The sequence below is a fragment of the Acyrthosiphon pisum genome, chromosome A2 (assembly GCF_005508785.2).
Source record: "Acyrthosiphon pisum isolate AL4f chromosome A2, pea_aphid_22Mar2018_4r6ur, whole genome shotgun sequence".
NCBI lineage: Eukaryota > Metazoa > Arthropoda > Insecta > Hemiptera > Aphididae > Acyrthosiphon > Acyrthosiphon pisum.
Window position 1 is genome coordinate 14,677,502 of NC_042495.1, and position 17,306 is coordinate 14,694,807.

The following is a 17,306-nucleotide window of genomic DNA, read 5'->3' on the forward strand; positions in this document are numbered from 1 at the left end:
ACAATTACACTGTAGTTATTTTAATAATAAAATATCACAGATTTTAAATTAAGTTATAATATTATAAAAATCTCTTTCTTAAATATATATTTTATAGGTATGGGTATATGATAATTTAAAATTAAGCAAAAGAAAATTATTTCACACAACAATGTGGTAAAAATTTTAAATTATGTTTTGAATTTATTACCTTCATATTAAAAATGTAATGGAACTATGAATACTGTAATAATTTTAACTTGTACATCAATAATTTTTTTCTTTAATAAATTTAATATTATTATTATTATTTGCTGATTATTCTTTAACCATGTTTTAATTTTCATATGACTTATTTAAGTTTAAAAGTTATGAAACAGAGTTGATTAAATTCTTAAGGTTATATTTTTAGAAAAATAAATTGAAAAATTGGTTATGACACTTCACAATACCACAAAAGCCATTGTAATGTATGTGTATCTCTCATATATCAAACGCGTGTCCGAAAAAAAATCAATTTCGCGAGAAATTTTCACAGAATTGAGAAAAAGGGGAAAAATCACAAAATAATTGAAACCATCTTTTCTCACTGATACGTCATTAATCATCCACACATACACACACACATTCTCTCTCTCTTTCTCTCTTTCGTTCTTTCTCACCTGGAAATGTGGTTAGAGAGAAAAAAACTGTTTTGTGGTATTTTTTTCCACTCCGAACACGATTGAAGAAAACATATTGAACTAGATAATATAGGATATAGCGTAAACGTGCAACAAAGGGGCAGACTACAGCGGCAACGTTAATTAGATATTTTCCGAGGAGCCGCCGCGGGATCGTTGGAAAATAAATTAACCGAACTCCGAGGGGATGAAACGTAATTCGCGCAAAAGCGCGAGCTGGAAAAACTTGCGGCTTCAGCTCTCGTAGACCAATCGCGAACGGCACAAAACGACACATCGTGAGGATATACTATGGGCATGTACACATTATGTACCATAGTTACCATAGCTATATACTATAATATTATGAACATAGCTCGCACACTAATATCGTATAGATAGGTCCGCATAATTGGATTTGATTGGCCTGTCTGTCGATCGAATTAACTGCGAATTGGTTATTTTAACGTGAACGCGGGTTAATGGACGTCATGTTCAACCACCACTGTTCCACCCCCCCCCCCTGTGGAAGGGGATGACGGTAACTCGTATTCGCCGCCGCGGTGCAGGACACGTCGTATCGTGCATGCCAATCAATGAGCGATGCGAACAAAGTCAAATACGATTATACGCGTATAATTATTATATTATGTACCTACGCGTATCAGGCGAAAACTCTGGTTGTTGTGTACAGAGTGTACCTACTATGAGTTTTATCACCGGAACTGTTCAAATAACGTAGTCGTATAATGTGGCACTATGCAATATAGTGAACGATACTTTAACGATTCGCTTAGGATTTCAAGAGGATAGTCACTCGCTGTGGTTTTTAAACGTCATGATAAATGATAATAGACTGTACATGATCATCTACATTTTTTGTGTGTATATAGGTGGGTACCTAATCCATTTTTGACTAGACGAAAAAAATATTAACGTTCGATAGTTATTGAATTTTAATCGGACATACACACTTCAGCCGCCTGCAGGTACTATCGCAGGTAAATCAAACATAAGTATGCAAATCCTTTAGGTTTCAATATTTTAAAATGAAGATATCAAAATGTGATGACACGTACTACACGTTTTGAAACAAATAAATTCTATAGGTGAGGTAATTTTATTAGATAAATACAATCGTATAATATACGACCTACATTCGCAATGGAATTTCAGCACATTTAAGGCATCTTACTTATATAAAAAGAAAAAATTATGTTATTTATTGAACACAATACTTATATTATAAACCATTGAAATAGTTGCAAGTGCATAATGTATACTAGGTAGGTGCCTACATTATAAAATAGCAATTTACCGTTGGCACTTTCTAAAATTAAAAATCAACAAAATGTACTTTTGAAATGACGCACGAAATCATTTTAAAAAGTGATTTCGAAATTATGATGTAAGTTTTTTTTTAAAAAATATTATTTTCTTTAGACAACAAATATATAGTGTCATGTCCCTCACATAAAATCTACAAGTCGCAAAAAGTTTAGCTTTCTAGTATTGGTAAGTTCAACCGAGGTCGCCTTTATGTATGCTACAGGCTGTCTTTTGGACTGTAAAAAGCGAATTTCACTAAGCGAAAGGAAAAGGGGAGCAAAAAGTTTGTGTCGTAAAAAGCGAGGAAAGGAGTTGCGTCCACAAAGGGTGACTTCGTTCATAAAAATCCGGGAGCGCGTGTAAATAAAAGACACAAAGTCATAAAAAAAAAAAAACGTATATCCAACAAAATTAAGACCAACGTCCGTACAAACTCGCCATAATATTTATACCATAAATCTCGTTTAATTTATACACTTCGCACGAATTATACGGTTTACGATTAAAGAATACTCAACTTAAGTCATATTTAATTATATCGTAACATATAGATGCTTCTTAAATCTTTTCTACAATGTCGAAGCCAGAGTATTATTATATATTATGAATCAGCAGTTCTAATAATATATAATAAGTAAGTACCTAGGTAATCACGATTTTTATTTTATTTTCCTACTTGGTTTAAAATTGCAATTTACCTACTTTAGAAAATTGAGAAAAATTTAAATTTGAAATAAATCAAATTATAGTTTCATATTATGTGATCGATGTGTTTTGTATGTCTATCGAATAATATGCAACATTGAACATATAATTCATTTTTATATTTTTAACAACAATCATAGCAATATTTCACATATTATTGAAAATTAAAAACTAATCACGTCATAAATTATGTGTTTTTTACTCATCAATACGGGTTATCGGATCGATAGGTATCATTATTTAAAAAAAGTTTGACATTTCATTTGGCAACTCTTATTTGTTTATAATAATTTTTCATAACGACTAAAAATACATAACTACAATAATTATAAAGAATAATCCCCATCACTATTTCATGTGATAAAATATGTACGGTATAGGTATGTAATATTATTATACGAACATAATTATATACACGTTATTATAATGTCGGGCGTGTTCGCATTTTTAACACCTATTATGACGTGAGTATAAACGTATAATAATATTGTCCTCCTCGTTAATTAATATAATATTATATGGTATGGATTGAGGGGAAATGCCTTTTTCGTCATAAATATATAGATACACACTCGTACGGTTTTCTGTGGCCGTTTTTTTTTTAATGTGATAAAAATAAATTTCCAAAAAAAAATATTACCTGCTACTTGAAGAGTCGCGTTTCGGCTCACTTCTGTGCCGGCCACGTTTTTGGCAACGCACCAGTACACGCCACTGTCCTGTTCTTTTTTATTGTGCGCCACTCGCAAGAAAAACAGAGAACCGTCGGACAGGATCACCTTCTGCGAAGACCTGGCTCCGTTATCACCACCTCCACCGGCTGCCGCTCCATTGGGGGGGATTTTCAACAGTTCGCCGTCTTTGTACCATTCGATCGTCGGCTCCGGGCGGCCTTCCGCCTTACACCCCAAAGTGATAGGCTCATTTTTCGGCACCGTTATATCGGTAGGGTGTTCGGTGATTCTCGGTTTTCTGTATTGTCCTATATAGAAAGCAAACGAATTCGTTAATATTAAAATTGTATTCAATATATATATATATATATTATATAGTACATCATCGATTTTTAAAAAATACGGAATCGATTATACGGAAATATCAACAAAAAAAAATAATGATAATAATATTGAGAACTTATGTCTCCAAAGTTTTATACTAAAACACACTCAGATAATTGTGTAAATATTTTCGGAGGGTTAATTTCTGATGTTTTTATTTAAAAAACAAATATTATTATGTGGTAATAACAGAATAACTAGTATAATATTATTTTTGGAGCAATACGTAAAGCTGTTTTTATGTTTGTTGTTCTCCTCCTACGGGCATAATACAACTTTAATAAAAATTCTTCATTGGTAATAATTGTTTTTATCTTTAATTTTCAATTGACATTTTAATTTAGAATGAAATAAATCTGTGTACAACAATATAGTATATACCTATACGCTATACATTAGATATTACTAATATTTGTTTGACAGAAAATATTTTTATTGAAAAACCATCGCCATGTAGAAAAAAAACACTTAACTCGCGCTGCAAAGTGTATAATATTATACTAATATATATATATATATATATATTATTTATGTAAACTACACTGCACACTGCACATTTTGGTTCATATATTGTGCAGTTTTGGTATTTAATTAATTAATCCAACAGCGATAAAACGTATAATATCAGCGGCGAAGCCACTCGGGAACATCTATATAGCGATGAGCAATAACGCGATATGCGAGCCGTTAAGAAATAATGCCCGGGTAACTCGAGAGGAAAATTATACTGTAATTAATAGGAACTATTAAAAACCACAGCAAGCACGCATATATAGGTTGTAAATTTCGCAATGGGCCCTCATCCGATATCATCATGCCCACGTCATAACATGCGTTTATTGTATAATATTATGTACACCGACGAGTTCGCATATATAGCTTGAAAATAAGATATTATTCTGTTATCCTCCTCGAAAATAAAAAGGTTAATAAAATAGAAACATTTATGTAAATATAACATAATACCCACAGTCATTAACGAACGTATAGAAAATATAATTATAGAATAATTTTGTAATGACAATATTTAAATTTTATCGAAACTTTTGAATATAATATTATATCCACTGCTGAATGCGATATAGGTACCTACATATATTTATTTTATAGGCGTACAAAAAATTTGAATAAAAAAGATACATTTAGATATATAACTGGTAACTACCTAATCATATAATGAAATCAATAGACTAGATATTAATACTAGGTATAATAACTATAGACTTCTGAACATTTTATAACATGACAAACACAGTTGCATGTAATATAGATATAGGATAACGACTAAATAAGCCCTGGGCATACACATAGAGTTAAACTCAACCGCGCATAATAACCACCTAGGCTATAATCATGCGCACGAATTATCAACAGAGATCTATAATGTGTATATATATATATGTCACATCTTTGCAGTCACATTAAATGCGCTTTGATATTGCGAACCACGAGTATATACATATTTACCACTTACCACTCGAGAAAACATCGGTGTGTATACATTGCCGGTCGCTGCGAATAGACTCGCTGGTGAACTTACTACAATTATATATATACAGTTAAACATTATAAACAAACACACACACAGTAGGTAGCTTATATTATATTCGAAAGTTCAAACGTTGGGTGCATGCGACCAGTAAAGTTCGAGAACGACAGCTGCTGTTGCTATTACGAATTAATTCCATCCGAAAAATAAAAAAAATAGAGGGAAAATGAAAACTATTTACCGATCGTAACTTAAATATTGAATATTAATAAAGTTATTCTGTCACTATATTATTATTGTTATAAGGAACAGATTCGCTTTTAGTTCACAGTACAGTCGGTTATAAACATATAAGTAGGAAATTGGTTATTCTTTATTTAAATTTTCGCCGTGGAGACGACTATGACAATCATCAACAAACAACTTACATTTATACCATTCAAATGCGTAAATACATTAATAATTATGATATTTTCAAAAATGTACTCAAAACGATCAAAGCTATATAATATAATAAGTATAAAAGTTTACCTAACTTATACCACGTTAATTCTAAATATAGCTATATATATGTAGCCAATATCGCGAATGTATCAATCGGATCTAATAAGCATATAACAAGGTCAGCGGAAAATTGTTGTCATCAACCAAAAGCAGATGTAATTTTCCTATGTAATCCCGAAGGGGCACTATAAACACTCGATTTCTAGACACAATTCATAATCCGCTTAACTCGTTAAAGACGTCGCTGTATATATCATCGTTAGACCGTTTACGAGTCTCATCAAACATTAAACGAAACCGTAAAATCTAATTGCCATAGAAGATTATGTTCTATACTCGTAATATGTGATACCTACTTATCCGATGAAAAATTATAATGTCGACAAATATTTTGTTAAGACCTTTTCTAATCCGTACTAAACATGTCAAATTATATTATATAGCGATAAAATGAACAAAAACAATATCTCAACGATGACCGTGCGATAATTGTTATAGTTCACAGTTTAAGAGAGATAGTGGTATCATTAAGTATATATTAATAAGGAAAGTTAATTGAATTTAAATAAACGTACTACAATAGATAATGGATGTCGTTTAAAAAATAATATTAATAAAAATAATAACTAATTGAATCCAATATAACATAAAACTTTATAACATTGCGATAATAAATTGATCTGCGTATTTCAATTATAGCTAATTATGACACGAGTGAAAAAAAAACAAATTTGTTATCACTCAATAGCGCAGTGATAACAATTATATAAAACGTCCACATTTAAAAAGTGTCTTATATTATAATTTTGTAATATTATATATAATGCACGTACAAATAATTATAATTTTATTGTTGGCGAGGAGTTTATTTCCTATATTATTATAATATCTACCAGCGTAATTAAATTATTTTACTCTCGGAAATCGCAATCCCGCCGTTTAATAGGTACCTTCTGTACGGAATAAGTATAATGCGTGTGCTTTATTGATACGACGCGCTGTGAGATGGCTTAAAATGAATCGTCAATCCAAAAAGCGATATAAATATAATATTATATATAGGTTCCGTACCTATATAATTGAAAAATGCGAAACTATATATATATGGCAGACGGACACGACTCGGTTTATGCGATCATAATTTAGCGGCAATGCGTTTCGAAAATGATAAAATATTTATATAACTTTTCAATTTCCCGAAACTGCACTTAGGTTATACCTACCGCGCGCGCTCTCGGTCGGCAACGATATTTTAGCGATTTCAGCGCCGCCATAGTGCACATTAATTTTTATCGCCGCGAATAACTTCACTCTTTATACTCCCGACCTACGCGTCTCTTCTCCGGAGATCAACCGTATTTCCGGAAGTGCATCGTATATAGTTATATAGTCTTTTGTGTGTGTGAATGTATAGGTATATACATATCCGGCGGAGTAAGATTTACAACCGCTAACGCACCGAGTGTATTAATTTTATTTATTTTTTCTCCACCGAGGGCACTCGGCGTTAAGTTCACGGTCTGTTTGAAGCGATTTGACACCGCACTATAAAATAATCAGCTGGGATGGTTCTTACGCGTCATAATAATATTACGAATCCGTCGAAATTGCAATGCCGACATCTAATATTTAAGGTCGCGAAATATAATAACTTCAGTGTACAACTACACACGCACTCACTCACTCTCTATCACTATCTCTCTCTCTCTCTCTCTCTCTCTCTCTCTCTGGTCTCGTCCAATTCGGTCTTTCGAGTTTAAATAATTGTTACGGTCTAACAGTGTACACGCGTATAAGAAAAAATCTCAACGTATATAGTTTAGAGGTCTGGTGACAGTTTTCACAATTTCGTTTGTATAATTTAATGAATGGCCGGCGCGACTGCTCTCCGTCGTGTGTCATCCTTCGTGATTTAATTACCCTAATGGGCCTAATGAAACTAACGATTTATGCACCGCCGAAATCATACTAACACACACACACACACGCACGCGAGCGCGTCACGTCACGATTTAATTATCGATTTTCATCTTTGCCGCGCTATATACGTTGCGAACGACTTCGATTTATTGTTAAATACATACAACAACGTATGGTAAAGACTACCGGCTAATACTGTTATTTAATTACCATAGATTCGAAGCGGTCTATAATTTATTATATTAAAGCTTGACGATAAATCATATTATATATAATATATACGCCTAATGAATCAAATTAATAACGAAACCATCTAAAAAGAAAAAGGGAATAATTATTAATGTTATGTAATCATAATATAATATAAATTTATTTCGCCATATAAGAATTCGTTTGGTATGTACGGCAATCAATACCAAATTCGGTAAGTGTATACAGGGTGTCATGGTTCCATCTTTACCCTCGCACACACACGCGTCTGACCAGCACTACCTATAAGAAGAAGTATAACATATGATACTCTTCTACCGCCGCCTCCTGCTAAAACGTTCATAACTATATTTTGAAAATCAAATTTTGAACAATTGGTCGTGGGATTCGATTATTCAACTTTTTAAATACCTAATTAGACGAATAAATAAATTTAAAAAATCCATAAATTTACCATATCGAATAATATATTATTATTAAGAAATGCGAACAATGGCGATTACAAGAGTTTGGGAACACAAAAACATATATTTTTACCTATTTTGCAGCTGACTGCGAGTAGAGTAATCGTTTTCAAAAATACATATTAAATATTAAAAAAAAAATAATAATAATAACATTGTCGGGTACCTACTACGATCGAGGGAAAAACCGCGGTGTGCCCACGATACCATAGTATTGTATACCTCGAACCAGGTAACGCAATTTGCTGGTATGCATGTACACCGAGAGAACGTTAAAATATCGAACTGAATCTCGCACATTATTCGCTTCGAATAATATTTTGAGCTGGCCGGTTATGTCATATTGGGCTTACGAGTCGTTCTCACACGTGGGCTACAACACACGTCAGGTCTGTACAAACAACTGTCGACGTAAACGATTTTCGGCGTACCTCAAAATACATAACACATATTATTTTTATATATATATATATATACCTACACAATATATTTTATAGTTGCATGTCACGTGCAGCATTCGTCCCAAAACGACCGGTCAATTTGTTCCCGATCGTATTTCGCGCGTATATATATTTGTCGACAAACGCCCTTATTTTCACTCGTCCAGATGCAGTGTTTAATGTCATTTCGGATAAACAGCCGGCGGGGGGTAGCTACATAGCCGCTGCTCGCACCACCCTTCGCATTAGCGTGCAGTGCATATACGATATATTATAGGTACCTACAACAGTAACCGGATGCGCCTCCCGGAAGATTTAAAACCGTATATATACCTACTATACCTATATATATATTATAATAACGCGAGATACATGATTAAAGCGCAAAACAAAGACCTTACGTAATAATAACAACGGCTATATTATATAGTATTCATATATACGGAAAGTTAGAATTTCTACACCGATAATTATCGCGGTGCTTTTATACAATCATTAATTATACAACCGATGTCACACTCGATTGTAGTACTTATATTATATTGTACGAACATAAAATTATCACGCACGATCGAGCGAAAGTGTAATTCGAAGGAAACGTAATTTATATATATATATATAGATAATTTGTGAACGACATTTTACGATCTGACAGCGTTTGTACATTTATGCGCTGCACATTATAATATAATATATATAGAAACACTGCAGAGAATGGATTGCTTTTAATTCTTATATTAACAATCGTATGTACTATGCATACGTATCACTTGGATGTGAGAAAAATTGTTTAGTAAAAACGATAGAACTTTCTAGCATGGGAGTTGTTCGGTGTTTGACACGTCATATCGTGCCACATATTAGATAAAATATTTTGAAAGTTTCGGATCAACTGCAGTTTAATACTTTATGTACAATGAAGAAAGAAAAATGAACTTTATTATTGCTAAAGTACCTAATGTTTATAACATAAACTTCAATTCCACAGTATAATAATTTTAAAATGTAGCGCTGTTTACGTTTTTTTTTTTATTGTGTGAAACTCGAAAGGGTGTTGAAACAAACTGAAAAGGTTTTGTAATATTTTTTTAAAGTATTTATAAATTATAATCAATGAATGTGATAGTACTATATACCAAGGCAATTCAAACAATACCCAGATGTTTAATAGATAAAGTGTCGACATGTTAAGTTACGATATAAAATAATAAAAAACAGTGGTTTAATATTAATATTAAAAATTTAATTAATTTTGAAATAAAACCAAAACGGCTGTAACCAAATATTCATGTGACTACTGAAATTATTTTGTTGTGACTAGCGTTAAAATGAAAACATGTTTACAAAATAAATATGCAAATATATTATATTATTTTATGCATGCAAGTCATGTGAAACATAAAAAATAATGTAAGATGACTGATTTGAATAGTTTTTTAGACAAAGTTCTCATAACCACCAATTATAGTTTGTACATAACAGAATATTTTATTTATAGTATTTTTGAGCCATTTCACAGTTTCGCGAATAATTTATAAAGTTGTGAAACATTAAATTGGTATCACGGAAATGTAACTAACACGTCATTGCCACATCAATAATTAAAATAATGTTATGCACATTTGATAAGTAAAACATAATTTCTGAGGGTGAATGCAGTTACAGGTACCTATATATATTTTCTCGTTTTTTTAAATATTTTTTTTTAATTACCAAAAATACCTAATTGTAGGGTTTGAATTTTAGGACTTTGTAAGAACATATTGTTATATACATACATCACGCATATATGACTTAGTGGTTATTACCATTACAAATTCACACAAAAATGCGCATAATAGCTGCAAACTGGGGACTATAATATGACGACTCGGCATGACAAAGACAGTACCTATAAATTTATCCTTTAGTGTGTTGATTAAATATTATATGGTTTTATACATAGCACATATTATTTTACCGTATATTATATAGAGGTCTGCATAATCTTATTTTGTTAGATATTTAATGAATTATACGTCGTATTCGTATTATGTAAAAGAAAAAAAAAAACTCCTCGATTGAAATATGATAAAAAAATATCAACAGATAAATGTTTGTTTTTTTCTTTTATTTCACACCATAATATAATCATATTTATATTCACTGTAGAGTATAAACTGAAGGCACATTTTAGTGGCGGCATTAGGAAAATGATTAGTACCTACCTAAGTATAGATTACATCATATTTTATAAGTATAAGAACATTCACTAAACATTAGTTAAACGAATTAAATACAAGAATTTTTTTATTTTTTTTATTTCTCAGTAATGGTGTCTGAGATCCGGATTAACGGAGTACATAGTTTACCAATGTAAAAACAAAAATAACAAGTAGAATAACAGGTTTTACATATCAATTACACTCAAACTCGTATATTGAATTTTAGATATAGGTACCTAATTTTAATTTATTTTAATTTAATATGAGTATAATGGATACAATAAGGCTATTGTAGGGTAGTTTCGTTTTAAATTAACTTTAATTAAATACCCAATAAACACTATGATATTATATTAGCTTTGACTGATTAATATTATTATAATTTAAAATTGCATAGGTACATTAATTTTATGTACTGCACATACAAAAGGAAAAGGTAAGAAATAATCAAAATTAAATGAATAAATAAATGTATTGTTATAATATTTCGTTTTGTGAGATATTTTACTAATACAAATAAAGGTAAGTACAAAATTGATAGTTTAAAAGTTAAACTTTTAAAAAGAAGACTTGATTAAAAAAATATCCATTTAGTTTTTAAACTTTAATACATAATGTTTAAAGTAATAACAAAGTTTCAAGACGTAGGAAAATGGACAAAGAACATTGAAAAAAAATTCAATTTTCACACAAGATTTGTTTTGAATAAAACGACGAATGAATAATGAAAAGCAAAAAAAAAATATTTTTACCTTTTTTGTCGAAAGAACGTTGTTAACAATTACATTTTAACGGACACGGGTAAACTTATCTTTATTTTTCAAATATCTACATAATATTGCCATTGATTATAAATACAATTGTATTATAATATAGCCAATATATACAAGTAAATGTAAATTGATAATAAAATATCTAATGTACGCATTTGACATGCGACAGAGGCGATGATTAAACCAAATGCCAACTCCTATAAGTATTAAATTATAAAGTTAATATTAATTATAAACCAATTTTACTGAGTCAGAAATTAAAGATCATAGCATAGTATTTAGTATTTACAACAGTAAAAGAGGATAATAATAACTAATGATAAGGCGGTTTATCAACATAAGTCTTAAGCAGTCGAATTCGCATTAAGCTGAAAAAAATGAAATCCAATCATACCAATCTTTGCAGAGTACATTTTATGAAATCAGAAATTATTGGATCAAATTTGAAAAAAAATGTTTGAACGTTCCTATATGCGAACACGACAACCCGCGGTGTATGATTTCAATAAATGTCAAGTTTTTCAAGAAAATGAAATATTAATTCTACCCTCAGGAAGATATAGCTTATTATAAATTTATATCATAAAACCTTAGACTATACGTATCGATTCAAAGTTTGGTCTATTCTCCTGAGATATATGAATCCGCACAAACCATTTTTTACTACCTATATTATGTATAAGAATCGGAAGGGAACTTAATCAATAACTGATTACGTCATCAAAATCAGTTAAAATTTAAGTGGTCATCCATCGTCCATGTAATAAATTACAGTTTAATAATCTCAAGACTCGATTATTATGCGATTAGCAAAACTATTGATAATATTATAATAATACATATTATACCTACCTATATAATAGGTCATTGTTCTAGTTATATTTTCTCGGTATTCTACACTAAATTGAATATTTATCCGACTTCACTAGCGTATTATCATTGTGCACATTTTTTTATGAGATTGATAAACTTTTATAATTAGAATTCGGATTTTTAGGCAATCACATATTTTTTTACATTTCAAATTTGTGGATTTACGTCAGTAGTAATCTTTACGAATCATAATATAGTTTGAACCTCTAAGTAAATTGTTTTTTGCCTATTATTGCATATTTAATGGTCATAAAATATTCGTGCATATTTTGACTTAAGATCATATTATACGTATATGATATAAGATTTTGACAAATTTAATGCATATTGAAGTGAAAATTCGTTTTTTTTTAAAAGAAAGCCATAAGTAATATTTCATTAAATAGAAAATTCAAAAATAACTTTTATATTAATAAATAGTATTCTAAATAAAGTTAAAATCACCGATTAGGCAATCTACCTAATTAAAAGTTATTTAATTTGTTTTAAATTATTTAAATACCTTATGAATTTATACAAACTAATAATAATAATATTTATAAAATAAAAATTGCGCTTATTTTTTACCATTACAATATTACCATGCAGTTTAAAATCGGTTTTTCTTGCCTCATATTTTGTCGCAAATTTTCGCGATTTTGACTGCATATCTAGATATTTCTTAACGCGTACAAATCAGAACTATACTTGTAATATAATATATAAAATCAGTGTCTGGTATAAATATTACCGTGTTATTATCGTGTCTGTTCGGATCGCATAATATTAAAGTCGCACCTGTGATACTACTCCACCGCCGACAATGTCCAATATACACACCAATCGTTAATGAGACAATAACCATTCATTAGAATGACGGTCGTTAGTAAAACATAAACGATATACCTATATACATTTGCCGCATAATTATATTGTGTTTCTGCGAGAGTGTTAAGCACTGCGGCAGGTGTAATAAAATAAAACGCCACAGTGCACACGAGTCCTGCCGTGTAAATAAACACATATATACATCCCCGTACGGTCGTTTTTGCAAACGACGTGGAATTTAAAAGAGTGCATAATATGAACAAAAAAAAAAGAAAAAATGTGTCGGAAACCATGTTTATCGATAATTTATTCGAAAAAAGGAACAAAAAAAATAAACCAACTTTACACCGTATATACACATATTATTATTATAGCGTACATAGTATATAATATTATACATACGTATAGGTAAGAGGGATTCAGCGATATGACGATAAAAAATCAACAATATTTCAACGGGTTTGTGAAAATAAAATGAACATTTTTTACTTCCATGTGTACACGCGCGAGCATTACATACGATTTGGACGGCGCCGGCCGTGACGTTTAAAATCGAACGTTTTAGTTTGAGGTCGTTAAAATATATTAATAACGCACTTAGAATGCCTTAAACTCTATGTACGATGTATTCTGCGTGTACGAAAAAATCGGATTTACCGTTCCGTAATAGTTATAACAACAATTGTGTCGAAACTATAGAAATAAAAGTACCCACAGATAATATTATATTGTTTTAAAATAAAATCGAATAATTTCCGAAGAATAAAAATTCAATTTATGCTAAAAATTGTTACGTCTTATAATTCGCGAATGATTAAAAACGTTGCGGATATTGTAATAAATGTATATTATATAAAATAATGATGCGAAAAAGTATATATTTTTTTTTTTAAAAAAAAAGCACAATTTTAATGAAATCGTTTTTATTAAGTTAAACAGAATAACCATTACATTACTATACAATATTTGTTATAATATAAATACAATTTAATAAAATATACACAATAATTATTAATAAGCACTAAATGATCGCCTGTGTATACAATAAGTACATGGGCCTCCTGGAAAAGTTAATTGGTAAACGGCGATTGACTACAACTTTTGTATTATATAAGGGATCCGAACAAAAGTTTAATTAAAAATATACTTATTATATTATATACATTTACTTCGTATCGTAAACAATAAACGCATGTTTATCATTTATTCGTGATTATTAATGACTGTCAATGGCAACACACACACAGACATCGGTAAATTATGTTTTTATTTTTTAAGGTTTATTTTCATAAAAACCTAATCGAATCGATCCGAAACACGAGTAGTGCAGTATTTGCAACAAACAATATATATTATTATAATACTACACTCGGCGTACGTTGTATACATAATATTATAACAACCTTTTACGAGCAAATAATATGCATTTCGTCCGTGGTTGAAATTAAATCATTAATATTTAAATTAGTATTTATATTTTATGAATTTATCGTGAACAAGATACCCAATCGATCGCTTTACATAATATTATACACGTACACAGTGATATTACCATATTAAGTATCCATCCACAACAAATATTTACAAAGGTGCACACGCGCACTGTGAGCAAATATGCGTACCAGTAGCTATGGTATATGGTATACCACTGAACAGTGAATATAATATTCAGTTCAGCGATGAGTAAGGTACCTACTATTATTATTTATTAGGACGCATTCGTGTATTTAAAAAAAACCAGCTCCTACATCAATATTTATGAAATATTAAATATGGTTAGTGGATACCCACTCGTGACACGATGACCGGGTCTATGATGCACTATAATAATCATTGTAAATCTAGCCAATACGATACCAACGATCATCGGTAGGTTAGTATAATTATTATTATTTATTATTATTCAATATTAATATTAGCTATTATACTGAGCTTAGCTTGTTTGGTATACGTATCAGCTCTTAATATTAATATTGTTATTATTGTATTATAATTGAATTATGCTGGAAAAAAAAATTAGAAAAAAATTATTATTAATATTATTACCTAATTGTCAAGTTTGGGCGAATTACTTTTTTACCCGTCTAATAAAAACAATGCGTGTTATTTCTATGTGCGAGTATGATACAGTATAAAAGATAAAATCGTAAAGATCAAGATAAAATATTATATTTTATAATATTCAACCTAATCGTAATAATTATAAGTTTTTCTGGAACATTGGAAACGTAAACACGTTATAGTGTTAAAGTGTTAGCATTGATTATAACCAATGAGGTTAGTCGTCACGTGTAACATACCTAATGTACCTAATGTATCTAAACATTGGAAAATTGTTTATTACAAAACGAAATCAACGGTGCATTAATTGGATTGAAGAATATTAAAAAAGGTCGCCCAAATCACATACGTAACAATGTTTTTAAATCACTCGCCCAAAACGCATTATGCTAAATATTTCTCAAACACATTGCGATATTTAACTCTCCCGAACGCAAACCGTCCCTAGTTGTCTTCACGGGGGCGTAGAACAGCCTAAACTATTTGTAGATATCGAGAAACGAAACCAATTTGGCGAGTATAATAATACAGTTACCTCTATAATACCTACATAATTATATTATACGGCGGTGCTGCTGCTACTGCAGCACAGACCGTCATCGCCACGTGGTGCAGTCATCGTTCCCGAGTGCGGTGGTTTATGGGTGACCCTGGGCGGGTGTGCCCACATAATATATCGTCGGACAAAAGCTGCAAATCTCGGTGCGAGGGAGGGTTTTTATACGTAAAGCCTTTCGCAAATCCACCGGCAATTAATAAACACGCCGCGACTGGATAAACAGAGTGCGGGACTGCTGCTGTTGCTTGTGCAGTAGCTGCCGCAGCAGGTACCTGTATTATGTAACGGTAGGGGAGGAGAAGGGAAAAGGACCTTTGTAGAGCCTTTATTATTTCCTCCGATCTAATAATAATATATTACAACGCGGGAGCGGAGAGGAGGGCGTGGTGGTCGGCGTGGGTCTCTCCACTTTAAGCGCCGCGAATTAATGTGCCGCGACACGAGTTGGGAAACTCGATTTGTCGGGCAATAATAATAATATGTGCTACGCGAGTCGATTTGTCAACGAAATTATTTAGACGTAGACGCCGCCGCGAAAACCCCCAAGCGCCGCATAAAATATTATCCGCGACGGCGGCATCAGATGCAGCATATGATAACGTCCATTTCGGACTTCGGACATTCACGCAGAAGAAGATAACGGTAATAATATTATACCTAATCGTGGCCGAGACATAATAATCTGCGCGGTTGATTTCTGACGGTAATGTTTATGCACATAATAATATTATATAGTGGTAGCCGGTAGATACCTGCCATTGACCTACCTATATATACCTCCTACGTCGACGGGGGAATTCGATTTTTGAAATATTTTGTGAAATTAACGCCTCGACACGTGTCCGCCGCGATAATACTATTATACTATAATATTAACACATAATTTACCAGACGAACAGAGTTGTTTCCCGTTCGCCTATCGCGCGTTGATTCATAATGTTTTCACGCACTTCACGATAAAGATTTCAAGCGTGTAGCACCGGCTCATTTCGTTTCGCGTTCGCTTTGAATCACGTACATAAACCCTTTTGTACACTGCAGTTTTACCGGATGAAAGTCTTATCCGTTTTAAAAAGAAGGGAAACACGAATTCACAGAATGTTTAAAAAAAAAATGAATTTTTTGAAGGGGAAGCGCAAATGGCAATCCATCAATGTCGCCCCGCTGTAGCACACGACAATCGTTGTACTGCACGGTAGGCACGTTTTTTATTTTTATATATTTTTTTAGCATCTTTAGGAGCTATTTCACGCTTTGCATATACCAGAC

At 31.5% G+C, this 17,306-nt stretch overlaps 1 protein-coding gene across 1 annotated transcript in view; it reads right to left on the reverse strand.

Moving 5' to 3' along the window:
- The window catches only part of LOC100168389 (roundabout homolog 2), a 219,235-nt gene that overhangs the window by 128,686 nt on the left and 73,243 nt on the right, over positions 1 to 17,306 (reverse strand). Inside the window, exon 2 of the mRNA XM_029490435.1 lies at positions 3,316 to 3,657. Coding sequence (XP_029346295.1) covers positions 3,316 to 3,657 — 342 coding nt within the window. The remainder of the gene's footprint in view (positions 1 to 3,315; positions 3,658 to 17,306) is intronic.